The 26,631-nt window shown below is 42.7% G+C and overlaps 1 protein-coding gene across 1 annotated transcript in view; it reads left to right on the top strand.

Moving 5' to 3' along the window:
- Rgk2 (Rad, Gem/Kir family member 2) overlaps positions 1-26,631 on the top strand; it is a 92,884-nt gene that overhangs the window by 44,584 nt on the left and 21,669 nt on the right. The window contains exons 2-9 of the mRNA XM_065236914.1: positions 5,202-5,500; positions 5,569-5,704; positions 5,779-5,908; positions 6,058-6,394; positions 6,494-6,677; positions 22,820-22,936; positions 23,012-23,112; positions 23,260-23,351. Of these exons, the coding sequence (XP_065092986.1) occupies positions 5,287-5,500; positions 5,569-5,704; positions 5,779-5,908; positions 6,058-6,394; positions 6,494-6,677; positions 22,820-22,936; positions 23,012-23,112; positions 23,260-23,351 (1,311 nt within the window). The 5' untranslated portion in view covers positions 5,202-5,286. The remainder of the gene's footprint in view (positions 1-5,201; positions 5,501-5,568; positions 5,705-5,778; positions 5,909-6,057; positions 6,395-6,493; positions 6,678-22,819; positions 22,937-23,011; positions 23,113-23,259; positions 23,352-26,631) is intronic.

The following is a 26,631-nucleotide window of genomic DNA, read 5'->3' as shown; positions in this document are numbered from 1 at the left end:
GGTGTTCAGATGCTCGAATTTTTTATATCCGGATTTCCCAGTATAAAATATTCCAAAATCCTTCATTTATCGGCTGGTGGGCCAACCAAAACTTTAAATCGATTTATCTCCATAAATATGGCTCTAATCGCGAAAAGAGGGGTGTTCAGATGCTCGAAATTTTTATATCCGGATTTCCCAGTATAAAAGATTTAAAAATCCTTTATTTATCGGCTGGTGGGCCAACCAAAACTTTAAATCGATTTATCTCCGTTAATATGGCTCTAATCGCGAAAAGAGGGGTGTTCAGATGCTCGAATTTTTTATATCCGGATTTCCCAGTATAAAATATTCCAAAATCCTTCATTTATCGGCTGGTGGGCCAACCAAAATTTTAAATCGATTTATCTCCGTAAATATGGCTCTAATCGCGAAAAGAGGGGTGTTCAGATGCTCGAAATTTTTATATCCGGATTTCCCAGTATAAAATATTCCAAAATCCTTCATTTATTGGCTGGTGGGCCAACCAAAACTTTAAATCGATTTATCTCCGTAAATATGGCTCTTATCGCGAAAAGAGGGGTGTTCAGATGCTCGAAATTTTTAAATCTGGATTTCCCAGTATAAAATATTCCAAAATCCTTTATTTATCGGCTGGTGGCCCAACCAAAACTTTAAATCGATTTATCTCCGTAAATATGGCTCTAATCGCGAAAAGAGCGGTGTTCAGATGCTCGAAATTTTTATATCCGGATTTCCCAGTATAAAATATTCCAAAATCCTTTATTTATCGGCTGGTGGCCCAACCAAAACTTTAAATCGATTTATCTCCGTAAATATGGCTCTAATCGCGAAAAGAGGGGTGTTCAGATGCTCGAAATTTTTATATCCGGATTTCACAGTATAAAATATTCCAAAATCCTTTATTAATCGGCTGTTGGGCCAACCAAAACTTTAAATCGATTTATCTCCGTAAATATGGCTCTTATCGCGAAAAGAGGGGTGTTCAGATGCTCGAAATTTTTATATCCAGATTTCCCAGTATAAAAGATTTAAAAATCCTTTATTTATCGGCTGGTGGGCCAACCAAAACTTTAAATCGATTTATCTCCGTTAATATGGCTCTAATCGCGAAAAGAGGGGTGTTCAGATGCTCGAATTTTTTATATCCGGATTTCCCAGTATAAAATATTCCAAAATCCTTCATTTATCGGCTGGTGGGCCAACCAAAACTTTAAATCGATTTATCTCCATAAATATGGCTCTAATCGCGAAAAGAGGGGTGTTCAGATGCTCGAAATTTTTATATCCGGATTTCCCAGTATAAAAGATTTAAAAATCCTTTATTTATCGGCTGGTGGGCCAACCAAAACTTTAAATCGATTTATCTCCGTTAATATGGCTCTAATCGCGAAAAGAGGGGTGTTCAGATGCTCGAATTTTTTATATCCGGATTTCCCAGTATAAAATATTCCAAAATCCTTCATTTATCGGCTGGTGGGCCAACCAAAATTTTAAATCGATTTATCTCCGTAAATATGGCTCTAATCGCGAAAAGAGGGGTGTTCAGATGCTCGAAATTTTTATATCCGGATTTCCCAGTATAAAATATTCCAAAATCCTTCATTTATTGGCTGGTGGGCCAACCAAAACTTTAAATCGATTTATCTCCGTAAATATGGCTCTTATCGCGAAAAGAGGGGTGTTCAGATGCTCGAAATTTTTAAATCTGGATTTCCCAGTATAAAATATTCCAAAATCCTTTATTTATCGGCTGGTGGCCCAACCAAAACTTTAAATCGATTTATCTCCGTAAATATGGCTCTAATCGCGAAAAGAGCGGTGTTCAGATGCTCGAAATTTTTATATCCGGATTTCCCAGTATAAAATATTCCAAAATCCTTTATTTATCGGCTGGTGGCCCAACCAAAACTTTAAATCGATTTATCTCCGTAAATATGGCTCTAATCGCGAAAAGAGGGGTGTTCAGATGCTCGAAATTTTTATATCCGGATTTCACAGTATAAAATATTCCAAAATCCTTTATTAATCGGCTGTTGGGCCAACCAAAACTTTAAATCGATTTATCTCCGTAAATATGGCTCTTATCGCGAAAAGAGGGGTGTTCAGATGCTCGAAATTTTTATATCCAGATTTCCCAGTATAAAAGATTTAAAAATCCTTTATTTATCGGCTGGTGGGCCAACCAAAACTTTAAATCGATTTATCTCCGTTAATATGGCTCTAATCGCGAAAAGAGGGGTGTTCAGATGCTCGAATTTTTTATATCCGGATTTCCCAGTATAAAATATTCCAAAATCCTTCATTTATCGGCTGGTGGGCCAACCAAAATTTTAAATCGATTTATCTCCGTAAATATGGCTCTAATCGCGAAAAGAGGGGTGTTCAGATGCTCGAAATTTTTATATCCGGATTTCCCAGTATAAAATATTCCAAAATCCTTCATTTATTGGCTGGTGGGCCAACCAAAACTTTAAATCGATTTATCTCCGTAAATATGGCTCTAATCGCGAAAAGAGGGGTGTTCAGATGCTCGAAATTTTTATATCCGGATTCCCCAGTATAAAATATTCCAAAATCCTTCATTTATCGGCTGGTGGGCCAACCAAAACTTTAAATCGATTTATCTCCGTAAATATGGCTCTAATCGCGAAAAGAGGGGTGTTCAGATGCTCGAAATTTTTATATTCGGATTTCCCTGAATAAAATATTCCAAAATCCTTTATTTATCGGCTGGTGGGCCAACCAAAACTTTAAATCGATTTATCTCCGTAAATATGGCTCTTATCGCGAAAAGAGGGGTGTTCAGATGCTCGAAATTTTTATATCCAGATTCCCCAGTATAAAATATTCCAAAATCCTTAATTTATCGGCTGGTGGGCCAACCAAAACTTTAAATCGATTTATCTCCGTAAATATGGCTCTAATCGCGAAAAGAGGGGTGTTCAGATGCTCGAAATTTTTATATTCGGATTTCCCTGAATTAAATATTCCAAAATCCTTTATTTATCGGCTGGTGGGCCAACCAAAACTTTAAATCGATTTATCTCCATAAATATGGCTCTAATCGCGAAAAGAGGGGTGTTCAGATGCTCGAAATTTTTAAATCTGGATTTCCCAGTATAAAATATTCCAAAATCCTTTATTTATCGGCTGGTGGCCCAACCAAAACTTTAAATCGATTTATCTCCGTAAATATGGCTCTAATCGCGAAAAGAGCGGTGTTCAGATGCTCGAAATTTTTATATCCGGATTTCCCTGAATAAAATATTCCAAAATCCTTTAATTATCGGCTGGTGGGCCAACCAAAACTTTAAATCGATTTATCTCCGTAAATATGGCTCTAATCGCGAAAAGAGGGGTGTTCAGATGCTCGAAATTTTTATATCCGGATTTCACAGTATAAAATATTCCAAAATCCTTTATTAATCGGCTGTTGGGCCAACCAAAACTTTAAATCGATTTATCTCCGTAAATATGGCTCTAATCGCGAAAAGAGGGGTGTTCAGATGCTCGAAATTTTTATATTCGGATTTCCCTGAATAAAATATTCCAAAATCCTTTATTAATCGGCTGGTGGGCCAACCAAAACTTTAAATCGATTTATCTCCGTAAATATGGCTCTAATCGCGAAAAGAGGGGTGTTCAGATGCTCGAAATTTTTAAATCCGGATTTCCCAGTATAAAATATTCCAAAATCCTTCATTTATCGGCTGGTGGGCCAACCAAAACTTTAAATCGATTTATCTCCGTAAATATGGCTCTAATCGCGAAAAGAGGGGTGTTTAGATGCTCGAAATTTTTAAATCCGGATTTCCCAGTATAAAATATTCCAAAACCCTTTAATTATCGGCTGGTGGGCCAACCAAAACTTTAAATCGATTTATCTCCGTAAATATGGCGCTAATCGCGAAAAGAGGGGTGTTCAGATGCTCGAAATTTTTATATCCGGATTTCCCAGTATAAAATATTTAGAAATCCTTTATTTATCGGCTGGTGGGCCAACCAAAACTTTAAATCGATTTATCTCCATAAATATGGCTCTAATCGCGAAAAAAAGGGGTGTTCAGATGCTCGAAATTTTTATATCTGGATTTCACGGTATAAAATATTCCAAAATCCTTCATTTATCGGCTGGTGGGCCAACCAAAACTTTAAATCGATTTATCTCCGTAAATATGGCTCTAATCGCGAAAAGAGGGGTGTTCAGATGCTCGAAATTTTTAAATCCGGATTTCCCAGTATAAAATATTCCAAAATCCTTCATTTATCGGCTGGTGGGCCAACCAAAACTTTAAATCGATTTATCTCCGTAAATATGGCTCTAATCGCGAAAAGAGGGGTGTTTAGATGCTCGAAATTTTTAAATCCGGATTTCCCAGTATAAAATATTCCAAAATCCTTCATTTATTGGCTGGTGGGCCAACCAAAACTTTAAATCGATTTATCTCCGTAAATATGGCTCTTATCGCGAAAAGAGGGGTGTTCAGATGCTCGAAATTTTTAAATCTGGATTTCCCAGTATAAAATATTCCAAAATCCTTTATTTATCGGCTGGTGGCCCAACCAAAACTTTAAATCGATTTATCTCCGTAAATATGGCTCTAATCGCGAAAAGAGCGGTGTTCAGATGCTCGAAATTTTTATATCCGGATTTCCCAGTATAAAATATTCCAAAATCCTTTATTTATCGGCTGGTGGCCCAACCAAAACTTTAAATCGATTTGTTCAATGTTCTTTCTTCGTAAACTTGTTACTACGTTCATCACCATCAAGCCTTGCTGGAGGACAGAACGATACTTACTAGCTTAAAATCATAATATTTCCATTTACCCCTCACCCAACTCTGTTCCATTGGATTGATAAAAATGTCAGTTGAGCACCCGACAAATTGTTGTCTCCACGAACTACGACCTTAACGGCATATTATTTTCCTAATATCTATCTTATTAGCCAACATCTTCACCGACATTAACAGACAAAACTTCTACCTCCTATCCTATCACACAATATTTACACACGCCTTTGTTCAATAACCCTTATGGATGCTTCTGTTGGATTGCTCTCGAGGGAAAACAAGTAAAACAGACTACAATAAAACCCCACTAGATAACCTCAAAGCAGATGCTTAGTTGTCCGTAAGGTACGAATATGCCATAGAATACCAAATTTAATGCGGTTTTCCTATCGTTCGTTTGCAGGTAAAACCGAGAGCAAAATTAATTCCTATCAGCTCGGGAACATGTAGAACATCACCCACACACACAAAAAGCAACCCAAAAAGTCATGGAAGAAACCCGCCCCACCCGCAAGGACCTAAAAAAGACCCATGCCGACTCCTGGCCGAGTCGTGCGTCGCTTCCGGCGAGCCCAAAAATCATCAAAACCACCGAAGACGACCGGGAGGCCAATAGCATGTTCGACTATTGCCCATCGTCGTCGCATACCTCCTCCTCCGGCGTGCAGTACGAGTACGGTGCCATTAGTCCACGATTCGAACGTAAGAGCGGTCGAGTTTATAGAACCGTAACTAATTGCCCTGACTGATTGGTTAACCTTTTTTTTCAGACAAGCGCTTCGAGTACTGCTACCCGACTGTGTCCAAAGAGGACTCCTCCAATAGCATATCACTCGATAATCATGACATAGATCGTAAGAAGAAACGAATTTACCCCAGCAAAACGCCGGAAAACTCCCTCGAAAAGTAAGTACCAATTATCAAGCGGCTCCATATTTACGTATTTATGACGGTCGACTAACCGATAAACGCACTTCCAGTGAACCGATCCTGGACGGGTCGAACGCCAGCAGCAGTTCAAGGGCGGCCAAATCACCCAGCCATTCGCCTCGGCACTCTCACCGGCAGCTCAACAGTGAGATCAACATCACGTCCAATCCCGGCTATCAGGTAGAGTGAACCGTCCCCACATCGACCGCAAATGTACATTTTGTTACTCCGCCCCTCACGCCTTTACTGATGCGAGGGGCACGTTTTGTTGACAATCGAACTCTATAATAAACTCCCACACTACTAATGCACACATTTCCCGACGACAGGTCCTTCGCAACTCCCACTCGACGCTGGATCGCACGTGTTCGGACAGCGTGGTGTCGTTGAATTATCACAAATCGGCCAGCGATTTGACACAGACGACGGCAGAAGCGACGGCAATGACGACGATGGGACCCGTTCCGGGGAGAAAGGGCCGGCGGCGAAGCAGCCACAAGGGGGGTGGCCTTGCCTACCTGGCCAGCCGAAAGGGTTCGCGGGACTCGGTGAAAAGTGGGGCTTCCAATACGTCGGTGTTTTCCAACGAGGACGTTGGCCCGTTGGCATTCCAGGCTTCCGCCCGTGGTCGGCAACGGAGGACGTCCAACTTTTTGGAATTGCCCAGTAAGATAATACAAACAGTCAGTGTGACAGTCAAGCAAACGTTGGATCGTGATGTGGTTTGTGTGTGTGTTTTTTTTTTCTTTTGCGGATAATTGGCAGTCCCGGACCATGCGAGGCCCCGCGTCTGTTCCTTACCTGAGCGGCCGTACAATCCCAGGCAAAGTGATGACCTGTACCGGTTGAGGCACTTCTCCATCAGCAAGGGGACGGTGGTCAACTGCGGTGATTCCATCATCTCGCGGAGATCCAGGAGTAATACCAGCGTCAATTCCACTGCGAGTCGGTGAGTAGAGTTAAGGGCAGAAATTTGTCATGATTTTATGATTAATCGAAATTATTGAATAATCGAACTTTTTTGATCATTAATCTACAATGCAATTCGTTATCATTAATTATAATCTAACGGCAATAAGGATTCCTGACGGTACAAAAATTCAAATGCAAACTTTTGCCAATTTTGAATATTTTCGGAAAGACGCTTGTTTTACCCAATATTCAGAAATGACACAGTGGGCAAAATAGAGCCATAAAATGGATCTTATATTGGCCTTAAAAACTAGCTACTCTTATGTAAAAAATCACGACAAATCGGTTGCTGATTGTTTCATCGACGGCAGAAGAAGGAACGTGGCATATTTTGCCCAACTTAGCCAAAATGTACCATTAATCTGACTAAAGCCTTGTATAATGTAACGTTCATCAAATCTTGATGGAGAATTTAAATCATGAATCATCATGATCATCATGAATGATAAAACTACGATTAATGTCATGAAGTTGGCGACGAGGAGAATCTGAGAATGTTACTTAGGACCTAATCCATTGTAAGTTCACAAGAATGAGTGCCACGTCCGTCTTTCGAGAAAGATGATGAAGCAATAAAGTCAATCCTCGACGGTGGGGACTACAAAGGCGATAAAGTGGTTGCGGAGGGACTAACACGGCTCCAGATAGCGTCTCGACAGGTGTTTCCGAGTAGCGACGAGCAGGCAAACCAGTCCTGTGGATTCACCAACGCAGAGAATTTGGTCCGTCTACAGGATGCTCTGAAGGGGAAAGCATTGGATACGGTTCGAAATCGTCTGCTTTTGCCGGAGAACGTGCCGTTGATCATCGAGAAGCTGAGGAAGAGGTTCGGGAATCCGGAGATCCTGTCAACCAGATTGGCGACAAAGATCCAGCAGCTAGAGGGACCAATCTCGGAGAGTTTGGAGTCGGTGATCGAGTCCGGAAGTGCCGTCGAAGAGTTTACTCAGCATCTCAAAGCGGCCAGGCTGGTGGACCACTTGAAGAACCCAATTTTGATGCAGAGTCTAGTTCACACGGGTGACTCATCACCGTCTACGGGAAGGTCCGTCAATGGTCGAGAGTTGACGATGTTTTCAACCTACACCATCGCATTCTGCAACACTTCGTCGGTCGGTAGTCTGCTAGGTTGTACCTTAGCTAGGTTTTGCTTCACGCTACGGATCAGCCGTTCCCATGCTCACCCCATGTGTGGCGAAACCGGTGGAATAAATGTCCACTGGGTACGACTCGTAGTGAACTCGCTGGCCAGTCTGTTTTGATCGAGTAGCTCGATTGTCGCCTGAAAGTTGGTCCCACGGTCGCTGTAGATCACAGCAGGAACTCCTCTCCTAGCCATGACGTTTCGAATTGCCATTACGCAGGAGTCGGTGGTCAGTGTGTGAGCGATCTGCAAGTGGATGGCGCGTGTGGTCAGACAGGTCGCGAGAACCCCCCACCGTTTTTCAGAATGTCGGCCCACCGATACTAATATTGGACCGAAATAATCCACGCCCATGTAGGTGAAGGGACGACTGAATGTAGCCAGGCGTGACTGCGGAAGATCACCCATCATCGGAGGAAGTGGTTTTGCTAGGTCATTCTTGCACTGCTGACAGTCTTTCCGAACAGCGTTGTAGGTCGCTTTCAGCCGAGGAATGCGGTACCGTTGCAGGAGCTCGTTGACAATCGTTGCGTGGTTCTGGTGGTTGAACCACTCATGGGCCTCAGCTATGATTAGTCGGGTGACTTGATGACGACGAGGAAGAATAATGGGTTCAGCAGCATCATGATCGACGAATGCGCACGCGTCGAGGAAGGCACTAAGAAAGAGTGGGTTGTTTCGAATGATCCTTCCTTGTGGACTCGTTTGGTGATATCCCGCTGCCAGCGTGGCGATCTCGTCCGCGTAACCTTCGGACTGTGCTAGGCGGAACAAGTAGTTTTCAGCTCTAACCAGTTCCTGCTGAGTTAGCGACCCATTGACACGTTGTTCCTTTCTTGTGGACCGCTTCAGGTTCTGAACGTACCGGAGGACGTACGTTGTGCGACGAAGCAGAGGACTCCAGTGAGAGAAGTATTGTGGATCGATAACTGGTTTTGTTGTTGATTCGTGGAATAGCAAGTGTGGGCGCAGCTCTTCGTCGGTAGTTTTTCCGAAGCCTGGTGAGACAGGCCACTCCTGTTGTTCTCGCCAAAGGAATTCTGGCCCCCTGAACCAGCGACTTTATGCAGATAAATAAATCTGGAGTTCGTGCCCACTTTGTTCCATCATCTGCCACGTTCAGCTTCGTTGGAACCCACTGCCATTTACTAATCTCCGTCGACTCTAGGATCTCGCTGACCCGGAAGGCGACAAATTGGCTGTATCGCCGATGGTCAGATCCTAACCAGCAGAGCACGTCCTTGGAGTACGTCCAGAAAAACCGCTTCGAGACCTTGATGGACAGAGACGACAGTATAGTGTCTGCAAGCCGCGCACCAAGAAGAGCCGCTTGGAGCTCAGATCGTGGGATTGACAGAAACTTCAGTGGAGCTACCCTAGTTTTAGCTCCCGCCAAGGCACATTCGATCGTGTCTCCCTCATTGAATCGAAGGTAGACGACCGCTGCAAACCCATTCTCACTGGCGTCGACGAACGCATGCATCTCAATATCTGCTTCAACGGATGTCAAGGATCGGTAGCATCGGGGGAACCTCGACGGAACTCATCTGTGGAAACACTGCCAGCCATGTCAACCATTTTTCGAACTGCGTATCTTGAATCGGATCATCCCAGCCGATCGCTGTCCTCCAAATCTCCTGCTCGTATCGGGATGATACTTTGTAAGTGTAACGATCTGTCATGGTGTTCCACCACATCCCTAACACCTTCTCCGTTGTAGCTTCCTCACCGATGTTCAGGTTTTTCTCCTCCGTTGCTTCACCTTTAAGCGTTGCCTGAACCCTTTTGAAGTTCGAAATCCAGTTTCGTATCTCGAATCCGCCACGCTCATGAATTTCCTTCACCTCTTGCGCCAGTTTCACAGCTTCCTGTTCCGTTTCCGAGCTTACCAGCATGTCATCGACGTAGTGTCGCTTGATGATGGCGTCGACTGCTTCCGGGTGGTCCTGTTCAAAACGCTTCGCATTAGTGTTCTTGACGTGTTCGGCGATGCTCGGTGAACAGCAGACTCCGAAGGTCATTACCTGAACGACGTACAAGCTGGGTTCTATTTCGTTTTCCTCTAACCAGAAGAAGCGTTGGCAGTGTTGATCCTTATACCGCATCAGAATCTGATGGAACATCTCCCTGATATCCCCGCATACAGCCACCTTGAACTCTCTGAAGCAAATTAATACGGACAGAAGCGATGCCAGCTCATCAGGACCCTTTAGAAGGACCGAGTTGAGAGAAATGCCGTGAACCTTGGCTGCAGCATCCCATTCCATACGTATCTTTCCAGGTTTGTTAGGGTTTTCTACGACGAATATCGGAAGGTACCAGACTCCGTGGAGTTCTTCAGCGGTCAGTTTCCTAACATAACCCTTGCTGATGTGTTCCTGCATCTTCGTCTTCAGCGCGTCCGATTTTCCAGACACTTCCACCGCCGGATGGCCATCGCTTTACTGTCCGGGAGTCGGACATTATCGTACTTCCATAGAAGACCACATTCATAACGGTTATCTCCTAAGCGGGTTAGAGAATCCAACAGGGACTTGAAGAACCCAATTTTGATGCAGAGTCTAGTTCAGGAGCTGCCGTCGTACTATGCCATGGAGTGGGTGGACTACAAGCGACGCGCCCAGTCTGTCGACTAGGAAACATTCGGTGCATTAATGGAAGGTCTCGTAGAGAAGGCGTTGGAAGCAAGCTTCGAGAAGGCAGATGCAAAGGAGAAGGTTAAGAAGCGAGATAAACCACAAACGAAGGCTTTCGTTCACGTCACGGATGGAGATAGCGGCCGGTCTGGGAGTGTGATGTCAGCTGGGAAGAATTCGTCGCCCCAACCCCAGCGCCGCGAGTTGAAGTGTTCCGTGTGCCAACAGTCTGGGCATTACGGAAGGAACTGCCAGGAATTGCTCAAACAGAGTGTTGCAGAGCGGTGGAAAACGGTGACTCGGTTGAACCTCTGTCCACTCATGTCGTATAAGAGCTCGTTGCAAAGGTAGATGGTTGTCCGGAGAATCACAATGCCCTTCTTTATGCTGGACCAGTTGGATACTCGCGAACTCAGGTGCAGTGTAATAGTCATCGTCAGTCGAAATGTGCAGTTCTGTTTAGGATGGTTCCAGTGACGCTGTACAACGGCAAGAGAAGAGTCGATACTCTAGCACTCATCGATGAAGGATCTTCTGTTACCATGGTGGACAGTGAATTGGTAGGAACGTTGGGTGCCGATGGACCAGTGGAACCACTGCAGATGACTTGGACATCTCATTTGGGCACTCGATTCTCGAAATCTTTTATTAATAGAAAATTATAGAATACATTTATTTCAAAAGAGTTATATTAGATTTCGCTTCCATGGGGAATTCAGGCAAAGTAGACCTTTTTTGAGGTTTTGAACAAGAGGCATTAGAGTCTCATATTTGTTTCAAGCCAAGCAGGTGTAGTTTGATGTCATATTTTACGAATTTCTATAGTTTTCTATGCAGTTACCAAAATTTCTAGCAGTACAGGGACAATTTGGGTAAAATAGACGAAAAAGTAAGAGGTTGTATCCAAGACACGCTCGTAGATTTGACGTAGGATTACGAAAAGTAGTTTTGATGTCACAGCAAGAGTATAGTATGTATTAAATTGATTTATTAACTCGTTATGAGTGAAAAAGTTCGATAGGTTGAAATTAGGAAGCAATTTGAGAGTTCTATTTGTGAGGTGCTCTGTCGATGACCATGTAGTACAAGCCAATCCTGGACGATATGACTTGGATACAAGCTCTTAGTTAACTCTTTTGTCAGTCATTTTTGGTTTACAACAATGCTGTGGAAATTTGTCCTCGATGTTGTTGGAGATGATAGCGGTGCGGAAATGGAATATGTATTAGGGAAAACACATCAATCATAGAATCTGGCAGCAAGGCGACCGAACGTTCAATGAAAATTAACTCTTAAATAACGAAAATTTATGGTGGTCCTGAAAAGAACCGTTCCGTCGTTATGGTTGAATAATACTGAGCTATTAGGGTGTTCAACACGGATGAGGCTGACGAGCTGTATGTTGTTTGGAACGAGGGTGACGCGCTCGGCATCGATGACCCACAGCGGCTCACGACGAGCAACTGAATCCGATCAGCGGTTGAGGGCAGCCTTGATAGCTAGCTGCTTACGGGGAGCCTTTCGTTGTGTACTGGAGAACACGCGATGATTGAATGAACAGCGTTCGTTGAGACCGGATGGAATTCAATTTTGAAATCTTTGTTAGGGAAAGCGCTTTTTGCAGGCAATCGGTGACCATTTTATGATCATAGCTACACAAGCACATTCGTGCAATTTTCATTAGTGACATTTTGAAAAAAGATAAATCCTTAATTTTAACAGATTGTTACCGTTTGTAACATTTGTTGATGTATTTCTGTATGTTTATCGTATTCTGCATGTCCATTTGAATTTAAATAATAATTGCCAATTTGACACCCCTAGTTTTAGTACACTATACAGTACCACAGTTTACTACCAACTGCTGGAATAGGTGATGAGCCAACAATTTGAGTTCAGTGGAACATAAGAGAATGGGTACGAGAAGTACAGAGAAAGGGAACGACGAGTAGCAAGGAAACTTCTTCCGCCACTTGCCAAGTAAACTCAAACAAGAGCAGTTGAATATGCTAAAACTCGTTAAAAGTATATTGAAGAAGAGTAAGAGTGTCATAGTAGCAGGAGTGGAGCGAGAGAGTCAGGTATGGTACAGGGATTGAAAAGGTCACATGTCACAATCGGGCCTAAGACCGTTTCTTTTGTGCCCTTTAGGACCCGTTAAGTTTTAGTTCTAAGTACGCTAGATCGAGGTGTTCGGCCAGATCACGCCGACAGGCCTTCCGTGGGCGATTGACCGTTGGAGAGCCGGTTCCGTTCGACGGTCCGGAGGATAGGACTACTTTGGACCTTTTCGTTATACCAGTGGTAGTTCACCGACCAGGGGTTGGAAGCTCGAAGTCATCTGAATGAGTTCCAACCGGATTCGAGGGACCCGCCAGTACCTCGTGTAAGGTGCCGGGACATAACCTCCCACCGAAGAAGCCACCTCTCCACCATCCACCATTGTGACTTGGCATACCTACTGGCGCCACCAAACGACCTTACTCAACCACCGTCACCATCACCAACACCGTAGTCTCCGGTGTAACCACGGCCAGCGTCACCGCCGTAATCGCCGCCACGACGGACGTTAACAACGCCGAATTACCACCACCACGTGCAGCATCACCGCACAAAAGATCCAGCAGTCGCCGGCTGGCCAGGTATCTGTAGAAAACCTACACTATACACGCCACACACACACACACACAGCATGTAATTTGTAGGGAAATAAACCTCTAAAGTGTAATTCACTCCAGCCGACCTTGAGGCTAAGAATTGACCTCCAGATCGAGCTAGCCATCGAAAGAGGTCGTTGAATGACCCACCTTCATTGGTAGGACGTTGCTTAGCCAAGCCCGCCGAGGTGTTTGTCCTGGTAGCCCCCTAGGTACCCCACCCTAGCAGCAACGAGATTCGTAGAAAATTCTCTCCCAACGAGCTCAATCTCTCAACATGCCATGTATTTTGATGACACTCGATGTGTGATTTCCCTTTCACAGATTACTAAGTGGAGTGCCTGACACTACAAAACAGTGTGGAATGTTCATACATTCCAATTGATTAGCCTGAAGGGCTCTTCATCTTTGTTTAATTTGTTATTCTAATTTACGCGTTTACGTTTTTCAACTAGTTCACAAGATACCCCTTTGGGGTGTGTTTTGGTTGAATTTAAAAATAATGTGATAACCTACCTAACTACTAATCACTTATCCTAATTAGCAAGATTGCGCATGATCTCGTGATTTGATCTCAGACAGGCATCTCTGAACCTTTGGAAGATGGGTGTACTCCGCTCCTCCAGTGTCTGAAGACCAGCCAGGCGGTGGATCTCAGAATTTCGAATCAGCGGGGGCTCTTGAGGATCATCCTAAGGATCTTGTTCTGGATTCCTTTGGAGTTTGAGGTGATGGCACTTAGCACAGCTCTCTCATATTGGCATTCCGTACTCAAAGGCGGGGCGGATGATTTGCTTGTGGACGGCAAGCTTGTTTTTAATGGAAAGGGTGGACTTTCTGTTGATAAGTGGATAGAGTGACCTAATCAAGATGTTGCACTTGGTGGATGATGTGTTTTCAGCTTTTGAAATAGTCGGACAGAACATCCAGGCCTGATTGGAGTTTTCTCGTCAGAGCACGGATCACTCGAGCCTTATAGATGATGGCAGTATCATTCGCAAACAACGACCAAATACCACCACCCGAAAGGGGAGGAACAACTGACGTGAAGATGCTGAAGAGAATAGGACCAAGGAGACTACCCTGGGGAACCCCAGCATCGACGTTGAACGTATCAGAAGGTGAATTGTTTAAGAAGACCTGGAATGATCTGCCCGACAAGTAGTTTTTGATGATCTTAACAAGGAAGATCGGGAAGTTGTGTCAACGCCTTCTCGACGTCCAACAATGCCAAGGCATATGTGTTGGAAACGGACTTTTACCGCTTGATGATGATAGTAACCCGTGCAAGTTAGTGGATGGTAGAATGGCCTTTCCTAAACCGGAATTGCTCTTTGAGAGAGATGTTATTATCATTTGAAACCACCAGCAGACGGCTGAGTATCAACTTTTCAAATAGCTTTGAAATGGAGGACAAGAAGCTTTTAAGGCGATAGCTTTTCGCACTGGTAGGGTCTTTGCCAGGCTTGTGGATTGGAATGACTTTGGCTAACTTCCAGCATGCAGGGAAGTAGCCAAGCACCAAACACTTATTGAAGACCGCTGCAAGGTGCTCGAAGAAGTCAACACTCAAGTTTTTCAACTCAAGGTTGACCACTCCATCGACACCAGTGGTCTTCATGTTCTTGGTTGATTTAATCGCTGCTATCGCCTCATCATCCGATATTCTACTTTCGCCTGGGACAACTACGGGGGTGGCAGCGACTCTAGACATTGCCTTCGATACTGCAGGCTCGTGGGGACTCACCATGGCTTGGCCAAGGTTATGTGAATTCCTTTTCAACTGGGGTTATGAGTAAGGATGGATCCGAATTCTTATGAGGAGAGCAGCACACGTTTCTAGCACAATCGGGGCGAATCTTGCTTGCAAAATCGTTATTTCTGAGATCCACCATCCTGGCTTGGATGATTTTGTTCAAACGGTTGCAATTGGTCTTCAGGTTAGGCAGCCTAGTACGCTGGTACTGCCTACGAATCGTGTTGCGGAGTCTAATGAGGTCTTTAGTGGGCCTGTCAATGTTCAGAGTATTACTCACCTGTCTGGATACAGCGGATGTGTAAAAAAGGAGGGACTTCGAATATTAATCTAAATACATACAGTACTGGACAAAATAAATCATACACTCAACCCAAAAAAGTACATTACATCATATGTTTGCTATTTTGCACGCAATTTCAGCAGTATATTCAGAAAAGTTCAAATATTTCTCATGGTGCATTCAATTAGCTGGACGAAAATTGTTATAATATTCTGCTATTTTTGTTACAAATTTAAATAAATATATGCTCACTTTTGTGCTTGGACAAAATAAATCATACACTCCTAAGATTTTATTTTTTAGCCATTGAATAAAACCAAAATCTGAAGATTTGGCATCACGGCGTAATATTTGACAGTTCTTGTTCCGGGAAGCGTGCGCATCGCATCATTGTGTTTTGTTTGCGTCATTTGAAAAGTGAAAAATGTTGGGAAAGCAGATTTCGCTTGATGTTAGGAATTTGGTGATTCGCGATCGTGAAAAAGGAATTTTTTTTCGGAAAATTGCCGAAAAGTACTCGATCTCAGTTGAAGCTGTTCAGCACATATGGAAAAAGTACGAAACACGAGAAATTGTGAGGAATTTATCCGGACAAGGACGTCATCGTGCGACAAGTAATCGTGATGACATCAGAATTGTTCGAATGGCTAAGCAGAATCCGAAGTATCTGTCGAGGCATATTGTGGAATGGATGGATCTCAATGTAAGTCGACGTACTGTTTGCCGGCGACTTAATGAGAGCGGTTTGAAAAGCTGTTTGGCATCGAAGCGTCCTTTTATCAACAAGCGGAACCAACGGAAGCGACTGGAATTTGCTAAAAAGTACGCCGGAATGACTGTGGACTTCTGGAAACGAGTTCTGTGGACGGATGAGAGCAAATTTGAGTTATTTGGACAGAAAAGACGTTCAAGTGTTTTGCGAGGTTCCGGTGACGCTCTTAAGGAACCATACATTCAAAAGACCGTTAAACAAGGAGGCGGAAATATCATGGCATCGGGAGCATTTGCGTGGTCTAGTGTTGGAAGCTTGGCTCATATAAAGGAAATAATGACTGCAGATGTGTACATTGACTTGTTAAGTGAAAATCTGGAAGTTTCGCTACTGAAAACTAGCCTGGAGTCCAATTACATTTTCCAAAAAGATAATGACCCAAAGCACACAGTGAAGAAAACCACGGCATTTTTCAAATCAAATCGGATCAAAACGCTGAAATGGCCTCCCCAATCTCCCGATCTCAACCCAATTGAGAATTTGTGGTCTTACTTGGACAACAAAGTGGATAAAGCATCGGTTTCCAACAAAAACATTTATTTTGAAGCACTTGAAGCAGCGTGGGAGAATATCAATTCAGGATATCTACAAAACCTCGTCGAAAGTGTGCCAAGATGGTTGGAAGCAGTGTTGAAAGCAAAGGGTGGTCATACCAAACACTGAGAGTGTTAAAATGTAAGTTGAAAGTTGAATTAAACAAGAATTTTCAATAAGAAATCAGGCATATGATTTATTTCGTCCAACTCGAAATTCTCCTTTAACAACTTATAAATGATGATTGAGAAAGTCTGTAACCGTTGGTCCCAATCTTGTAGCTTGTTGGCTCCTCCACAAGCATCCCAATGTCATTTGTCACGCCTGCCAGTGAGAACCTAATTCCTTAATCCAAGCCTGTAGAATATCGGACAGCCTCACTGGCGGTTGCATCCTTAGCTGTCATTAGAAAAATGCGCAGAGCCGTCCATTTATTTAATGAGTACGCGTTACACAACTCTCACAGGGTGTTTGTTGACAGCGGTTGTAGCCAAGATAACACCCATCTTAGTAGTCGACAAAGAGTTCCTTGTTTGGAAGGGTTACCAACCGTAAAGAAAAGACATGTCAAACTTCGGATTTTCCCGAAGATATTTCAGAATATTTTAACCAAGGTATTAAATAACCGCTTCAAAGCATTGGTCGCTCTCATTCCTGTCCGTGACTTACAAGGTAGTCGAAGTGCGCGATAATTTAAAGTTGCTTTCTTGCAGTTAGTCGATAGTTGGACGGTCACAAACAATTCATAAAAAGTAGTGCTAGTACAAAACGTTAATAGTACGTTAGCTATTGTTATCCTTAGTCAAAGCCGTCAGCGTCTGGTGTCAGCGTGAAGATTATAAGAAAAGGTCCATATTCGGGCCTTTTCGTTTACGTCTTCTGGTGTCATCCGGAAGGGTTGTATATATCCCACAGCAATAGCGTAGGCCGAGTGCTAGACGAAGCACGTCGGTATCCTTGTAAGAGGCCGATATTCCGTGACATTTTGGGAAGGAAGTTCGGTCAAATTTGATTGAAGGAGAACGTATTGCGGCCATTTTCCCAGCGCCATCTTGGAAGCTGACCAGACAACACGTAGCTGCCAACAATACAGGTCGTCTGCCTGATTAGTCCGTTGATCAACCCCCAATACGGTTGAACCGGGCCGTGACCATCACCCACTGTTCAGAAGCCACCAAGACGTTTCAATTATCACCTGCCGCCACCACCACCAATGCTAGCCACCGAAGCCATCGTTCACCATCAACACCACTGCAGAAAAAACCGCAAGTAGTACACCCATAAAGATGTCTCTCTCTCTTTAAAACAAAAGCCCCAGTATGGGCTAATAAAAACAAATTAGGCATGTAATCAGGTAGTAGTTGGCTTTCTTTCAAGCAAGCATTCCCAAAGGTAATTTATATACACCGTTCTCGTTCTGTATGATTCCGTATCCAAAAAGGGGAACCCAGGCCTCAACCTTTTAAGTCCACTATACCTTAGGTATTTTTACCTTGGTGTTTTGATTGGTAACCGTTCCCTTTACCTGGAAAAGTCAATTGTTGACGAAAGTATAGCGCCGGCTAAAATGAATATTCTGTTGACGTTGTGTGATAGTGCTCATTGAGTATTAGCGACCCAGTGCTCAGCATAACCTTACCCGTTTTCCCTTCTGAGCAGCTAAAAGGCTACAAGTCATACAATATATTGAATATTCTATACCTACTCAGTTTTAGCGAAAAGCATACAGAAGTATTGCAGAACAAACCATTATTGTATGTTTGAATCTACCTGATATATCGAGCTCCAAAGACAAATTATATGGGCGATGATTTATTTTGTCCAGTACTGTATATAGAAGTACCAGGCATGTTTTGCACTGCACTGTCCTGTGTGAACAATTAACGGAACACAGATTATGCGTAGTTCCCGATAGATGTCACCGCAGTGACATCTGATGGAACATGAATGCAAAAGCTTGACAAAATGATAAATTTATAGTAGTCCTGAAAAGGACCGTTTTGCCGTGATGGTTGAGTAATGCTGAGCTATTAAGGTGTTCAACACGGATGGTGAGCTGTATTTTGTTTGGAACGAGGGTGACGCGCTTGGAATAGATGACCAACAGCGCCTCTCGAAGATGGATCCCGATCAGTAGCGGTGGGGCTTCTTCGTCCTTCTTCGATGAATGGACGCTCATGTGGGCTGCAGCTCCCTGCTTGCGGGCAGTTTTTCGTTGTGTACAATGTTCAACGCTACGCGCCGAAAGCCGTCCTGAATGAACTTTTTCTACCTCTTCAAGGTGGTTCGTTTAAAAGGACGTTAATAAATGGAAGCTACGCGCCGAAAGCACTGCTGCTGCTGCTGCTGAGGACCGACCGGACACCACCACACACCGTAATTGAAAAAGCACCGTTCAGGGAGAAAGCATCGAATTCGATTTTGAAATCTATGTTAGGGACAAGGTTGCAAATACTCATTTCAGCTAAAATAATGTTTTTTTTTTAATTATTAAATAATTAGATGCCATGATCATATTTTGAATTGGTAAGATACAAGAAGAGGTTGCAAAGAATGTGTTTGACATATTAAACCCGTTTATTTCACTTCATGAGAGTCACAATCAGCGATTTTTTACAAACTCACTCACTCACTCACCCAGCGATCAGAAAATCGCTGATTGTGACTCATAGAAAGCAACATTTACAGGTTTTATGTTTTTAGCTGAAATGAGTATTTGCAACCTTGGTTAGGGAAAGCGCTGTTTGCAGGCAATCGGTGATAATTTCGATCACTATTGCAACAGTTGGACATTTGTGTAATTTTCAATAGTGACCCATTGAAAATCAATAAAGTGTTCAAGTTCAAGTGTTCAAGATTGGTTGTACAAATTAAGAATTAAAATCCATCCGCTTTTGACAGAGTTAATTGTGGTCAAAACCTGACCACTTTTCGTGATGCGGTCAATTGCACTCAAAATATGTTGCCGAAATCGTGCGTCAATAATGCGACGTAATAATTTTAAACATGGAAACAAATATTCCCAGCCATTTTTCAATCACGAAATGCTTTAAATTACCCATCAAGATTTGAGGAACGATTCATTATACGAGGATTTTTACAGATCAATGGATAATTTAGGGGTAATGGAGCAAAATGGGTCACTTCTCGTCATTTGAAGTCGATTTAGCGTTTTTTTTTTACATAAGGCTTGTACTCGAAAAAAATGCACCATTTTTATCCGTGTGTAACCGTGGGTAAAAATTGATGAAAATCTGGGTATAACTAGTTTGGAGTGAATTGTTTACATGTGCAAAATTTCATAACAATCGGTTCAGTGGTTATTGAGATGTCATTGAAACAAGAAGAAAATCGCCGGAGAATTTTGCGCGCCGTCATGGAAAATCCGACTGCGACCAAGAGATGGATCGGAAGACAACTGGGAATCACCCATACAACTGTGTCTCGGGCGGTAAAATCGTTTAAGGAGTCCCAGACGACCGAGCGGCGGGCTGGAAGTGGAAGAAAATCGAAGACAGCTGACCCTGTTAAGGCCCGGAAGGTGTTGGATTATTTCAAGCGTAATCCGAACCTTTCGATTCGCGACGTGGCTCTGAAGGCAAAGTGTTCCGCCTGGTTCGTTCAGCAAACCATGAAACGAGCTGGGCTTCGTGTATTCAAGGTCCGCAAGGCACCGAACCGGCGTGATCAACAAAACACGGCGGCCAAATCCCGCGCAAGGAAGCTGTATCGAGAGTGATTAACGAAACCGATGTGTGTGGTTATGGATGACGAAACCTACATCAAGTCAGACGCAAAGCAGATACCAGGACTGGAGTTCTACGTCACGGTTTGATGTTCCGGAAGACATTAGGAAGAAGAAAGTGGACAAATTGGCCAAAAAATACTTGCTCTGGCCATATGCCAATGCGGTAAACTGAGTAAACCGTACATCACAATGGGTATCATCAACAACGAAATTTACCGCACCGAGTGCCTCCAGAAGCGTCTGTTGCCCTTCCTGCGGTCCCACGGAGGCGAGACATTATTTTGGCCGGACCTGGCATCATGCCATTACGCGCGATCGACGTTGGATTGGTACAGCGACAATAACGTTGTTTTTGTACCACCCCCCAAATTCACCAGAGATTCGTCCGGTGGAAAGATTTTGGGCCATAATGAAGGCCAAAGTTCGAAAATCGACCAAGGTGTTTAAGAACGAGCTGGAGTTGAAGAAAGAATGGATGAAAGTGACTAAAAAGGTCGCTTCCACCATTGCACAAAATGTAATGAGGGGTTTTAAGAGAAAGGTGCGGGCCGCCGAAACAGAATCCATATGTATTAGTTCATTCCCTGAAAGTTTCAAGAAAATTTTTGGCGAACACTTTGGTCTGGTGCATTTTTTTTTCGAGTACAGGCCTTAAGAGTAGTTAGTTTTCTAGGGCCTCTAACATCGGCAAAATCGATTTTGCCCCTGTGCATTCAATAGAAAAATGAAAAAAAGTAGATATATCTTCCGTAACATTGATAAACTATGTGTTGAAAATCGGATGTTATTATCTAATAGCATATGAAAAATGTGTTGTTCACGAACAACATGGGTATGGAAGGGTTAAAAGTGGATAAAACTCATTACGCAAATCGTTCCATTACGAACAACGCTCGATATGTCATACATATATAGTATCTTCGTTTCTATCCTCGCGATACGGCAGTACTACATTCAAGATGTATTCCATTCAGTTCAATTAAATTAATGCAAAACAAATGAAGCAAACTTAGCCAGAAGCACGATATAATTTGAGCAGATTAATTCAACCTACTGTATTTACACAACCATCCACCCGACAAATCGATCATTTTCTAATTGATTATCAAGCATTCCCACACATCGTTCGCATTACATGTCTCAACTTTTGCAACGCATATATTTATATATATGTATGGCAATCCATCAATAATTCAGCTAATTTACATAATTTCGCGGAAAATCCCCTTCCGACTGGAAAAACAAGCTGCAAGAACATTTCGTTCATTTATTCAATTAACCTTTTGCCTTCGCGATCGTTGGAGTCTGCCTTTTCTCACTTTGCAAAGTCAACATGTTGTTTGCTATATTTGTACAGTAGGGGTACAGTAGGGTGGTTCAAAATATCGATTTTGCTCCTCCAGCCACTCAGTCGATTCTAAATCAGTTCCTGATCAGATCCACAGAATGTGAGCTCATTTAGTTGCAAAATCATACTGCAATGGCCCTTTGAAGTTTATATGGAAATTACTATGGGATAATTGAACATCTGACACATTTTCTCAGCTACAACTTTGCTGAAGATTGCATTTGAATTGAACGTCAGGATAATTATTTATTAATTAATTGGCAAGATGATATTCTTCTGACATACTCCATTAACTGCTCAGCAGGCAGCATTGGTGTTCTTCTTGGGTTCAACATGGTTCAAAAATCCAGGCTACTATGTCATACCTATACATCTTCAGAGGAAGAGATGAACGGAGGGAATGTTTTGAGCCAAATGAACTGTCAACTTCTCATCCAATCGAACATTCCCATCAGATTTTTTCCGAGGATTTATTACTCTTACTTGATCATTTTTGAGAGTATTGTTATTAAATAGAAATTCAATCATTTTAATTTTTCGTGTGCTTCTGTAATTCAACTAGTGTTTAAAATTAAAATAATTATCAATTTTATTGATCTCTGTTGGTTAATTAATGGCACCAAGAAATGTGCAAAATATTGCGAAGCACTCAATTATAATTTTGCACGTACATCGAATCGAAAACAAAAGTCATGGGAAATGCTAGCTTCTAGCAAGGGTTGGAAGATAATAATTTAAATTATTTACATACAAAATCCTGCTGCCGAATTGTATTTTGTTTTCTCCGCATATCTCTCCCTCGGAGTATTTCTAGTCATACTGCAAGAACCAGTGTTGCCCTGATAACAGAAAGAAAGTTATTGGTTTGAAAATCAATTAATAGGTAATTAAGTTGAAGGTCAATCAAAAAGTTGTCTGCAGCAAATTTAAAGCTGATAAAATTTCAAAAAGCAAGCTTACCGAGAAAAGGCTAGAAGGATGAGAACGACATGTTCTTTTTTCCAATGATAATTCCCATATACCCTTAAAAGAAGCAGTGCAGTATGAAATCGCATCCCAATGAGCTCAAAATTTTGCAGAACGACCAGGACCCGATTTAGAATCGATTAAGCGCGGTGTAGCAAAATCGAAATTTTGAACCACCCTATTGTACAGTCTACCCAGCAGAGACCTCTTCTCTTATCATCACAAGCGGTGAACTCCAACTCTCATCTATGTATATGTGTTATGCAAAATTTCAGGGCCAGCGAACGTTCGCCATTCGACGGTTCGTGCTGCGGGGGAGGGTACGCCACGGTTGACTCGCTGCCTTCATCCCCTAACGCCGAGGAGGACGACAGCGAACCCATTCCAACGAGGTGAGTCATTTCAAGCAAAAGTTTTTTGAATGACTTCAGTGAACTATAATGCGCACCGCGCCTTCAATGTCACAGGTACCGGGTGGTGATGGTCGGAGACTCCGGAGTCGGCAAGACGGCACTCGTCTCCCAGTTTATGACGTCGGAATACATGCACACCTACGATGCCAGCTTGGGTAAGCTTAGCTTTAACGAAATTCATTAGCGCTGGCGAATTAAGCGAAAATGGGTCAACTGATGAGAGTCGCCGAGGGGGTGAAATAAGTCTTAAGCAAACACCAATTTTAACACCTTCCACCGTTTCTTTTTCTTTCCACAAGCAGATGACGAATTTGGCGAAAAGACCGTTAGCATTCTGCTAGACGGAGAAGAGTCCGAGATGATATTTATCGATCACCCGAATGTGGAGATGAGTGTAGGTATCACTATTTAAGCTTTCAATTTGAAGAGAAATGTATACCCGTTCCCCGCCCGAGATCCATTCCTGCCCACCATACCACGTTCTATGTACACGGTCAATCAGATCGACTCAAAATTGAGTCGAGCCGACTCAATTTCGGCAAAAATGTGTTGAATTTCCCGGGAAAAAGCCGTGGGAAACCAGGAAAAATTCTCGAATATGAGGCAAATCCATGACAATTTTACTCAATCTAGGAGTGCACTAATAGGCTCTATCGAATGTTCCTCATATTCGAGAAAATTTCCCTGGAAAAGCCCGAAAATTCAATGATGAAATGATGAAATTGAGTTGGTCTGATCGACCGTGTATGTTTCGCAATTCCATATTTTTTCTTCGATCGTCTTCGCTTTGTCCGACGAGGCGACGACCACACCAAGGCATGCAGGATTTTGTTTATTTACATTTCCAATTTACCTTCAATTCGATTGGCAAAAGCTTTCGGATGTGGTGCAGGTCCGATGATGGTGCTAGGATGGGACATCTTCTAGGCCTTCTCTGGAATTGTAGCAAAGAACGACAAAGCTGATAGATTTGAGAGATTTGACTTGAGCTCAACGAAGCTTCCAGAACTTCATTTGACTTTCAAGTAGACTTCGCCCACAATAATGGATCACTTGGTGCGAAGTCTAATTTTAATAAATCAATTTAAATTCAAAGAACTTAGATATGAACAATGAACGGCGCCGGTGGTGTAGTGGTAAGCGTGATTACCTCTCACCCCAGCAGGCCTGGGTTCAATCCCAGTCGGCGCCGCCGGGATGTTCTGAGGCATAACATCTCTGATCACGCCTTCCTTCGGATGGGAAGTAAAGCCGTTGGTCCCCGGTTCATGAGTTGATGGGTCGATAGGTAGGGTCCAGGTGTGGGAGCTGCCTTCCTGGAAAAAAAAGATATGAACAATGCATTTTACGCATTTCACTTTTATTTTTCATTATGGTAGGAGATTAATCAAATTATATAAGCGCCAAAGTTCACAATTTTCATTATTTTATGCTGAAACATGATGAATATAATCAGTTTAAATTAGTTTTGATGCATTTATGTATGTTCAAAACGAAGTGCACTTGAGCTAAATATTAACTGATCCATAATTGTGGGAATATTGCTCTTGGTCACAATTATGGATCAGTTGGTTAAGGTTAATCGCTGCAGAGACCTTACTGTTCTGATCCCTCGAATTATCGCCTCGAAATTTCAATAGCACAAATATCAGCTCTTACAAAACACACATCAATGAAACTGGAACTTAATTCTAGCTGCGGAGCAGCACATATGGAGTATCAATTTCATGAGCGATGTCACAACAGTGACCGAGATTTTTGCTCTAGAAAGTGATACGGCATATCAGCCATCATGACGGCCATTGTTGAACGCTTCAAGGAGTCACCTTAAATGCACCAGTGAAGATTTTCTGAAATTATCCAACTCTTAGGAATTTTGAATGATTCCAAAATCAGCTTCAATAAGGCTGTCCACGAGACAGTTGCGATCATGTGAAAAATCGCTGATTGTGACTCTCATGAAGTGAAATAAACAGGTTTAATATGTCAAACACATTCTTTGCAACCTGATCTGTGATCATAGCATCAAATTATTTCATATTTAAATAAACATTGTTTTAGCTGAAATGAGTATTTGCAACCTTGCATTGGTCTTTTTTTCAGGCTTCGATGAAGCGGACGAGTGTTTGAGTGACTTTGATACAGAGATCGAAATTATCGCTGTTGTGAGAAAATAAAGACACTTTTCACCAGTGGTGTAAGCGATCACAGTACTCGACACATTTTCTATGATAATCCGTTGCCTTTCCGTCTGACTCTTGCAACCAGTGCTGATAAAAATCGTTCCTTCTACACTAATCATAGCTGAAAATGAAGACAACCTTAACAGATAGACCAACTACATGTATGAATCTGAATTTTGACATAACAACATTCTCTTGATCAAGGCAACCTCTGAGTATCGTAGTCAACATTAGTTTTTCTTCATTCGTGGCTGGATGTTCATTATCGCCTCCGTTGTTGTCAATATTAATATTCGTCTTCATCTTGGTGGGGATGATTTTGAGGATCAAATGCAAAATGATTATTTTCATTTTACTCAAATATAGCGCTCGTACGTAACAGCGAAGATTTTCAAAACAAACGCAATTCATCTACACTGGGTTGAAGCGATACTCCTTGCGTGTGATGATAAATGATAAAAACAGACACTGATCGCAAGGATCCTCAAGATTTTGTAGCCAGCCCGGGCGATCCGTCTCTAAAAACGTGTGGTTTAAGCGCCACTCCACAAGGGAGACCACACGCCCAATGTAAATTTGCCCGGTTGAGACTCTCCTAAGGGATTGGAGGCGAACCAGCCTAAGGCTGAAAGCCTCCTAAATAAAGCTAAATTAATTAATTCTCCTAAGGGCGAGTCCATTAAATTTCCTAGAAAGGATTTACGGATCAGGCAATCCGGCTTTCAACTAAACGTCCAAAACGGGAAAATCCTATTATCCCCATAAAACCACAAACCCAATAGTCACTCAGAGAGTCGGTGAGAGCTCACCCATATCTAAAAACCTCTACAAAAGAGAATTTATCATCATCGGCAGTCTCGTCACTTGCCACTAGACGTCGCCCCGATCTGGAAGTGGACTACTCTCCCGAACATTCAAACTCTAAACATGAGGACGGGACACGAAAACTACAACTGAGAACGCGAAGTGATGTCGAATACATTCAATCAATTAAAGCTAGGGAGATGGTCATTTTACGAAAACATTTATTATTACGGAACTATTCAGGCGGTATATTTAGTGCATAACGGGTGTTCCAACATTACTTATCCTACGTATATTTATTTACATGTTCCAATTGATTTCGGTTTACTTCGCTCCTATCTCCTATGTGTGTGCGATTTCTCTCTCCCTAACTAACGTGCTCATGTGCTCTACTTGTTCATGTGTGTGACGTCACTTTATCGGCAACTCAGCTCCAAACGAGTCTGCGCTCCTGGTGACAACGGCGTTGGCGTGGAAAAACGTTACGTTTCAAAGGCGGGGAATGCCACATCACGAGTTCCGAAAAAGCGTGTCACGGAAACTCGGCGCTACTCGCTCATCAGTCTTAGACTGGCAAAAAATCAAATGGTAAAATGTTGATTTACGTGATGGTCACAGTCGATGACCTATCGACGGGTTCGACGCACTCTTTAGTGATCGTCGATGGTGATCCGATGAATGGAGGTG

Source organism: Ochlerotatus camptorhynchus, unplaced genomic scaffold, assembly GCF_037179485.1.
Source record: "Ochlerotatus camptorhynchus isolate MF236.1 unplaced genomic scaffold, CSIRO-AGI_Acam_v1.1 ptg000577l, whole genome shotgun sequence".
NCBI classification, from domain to species: domain Eukaryota; kingdom Metazoa; phylum Arthropoda; class Insecta; order Diptera; family Culicidae; genus Ochlerotatus; species Ochlerotatus camptorhynchus.
This window is presented reverse-complemented; position numbering and strand designations above follow the sequence as displayed.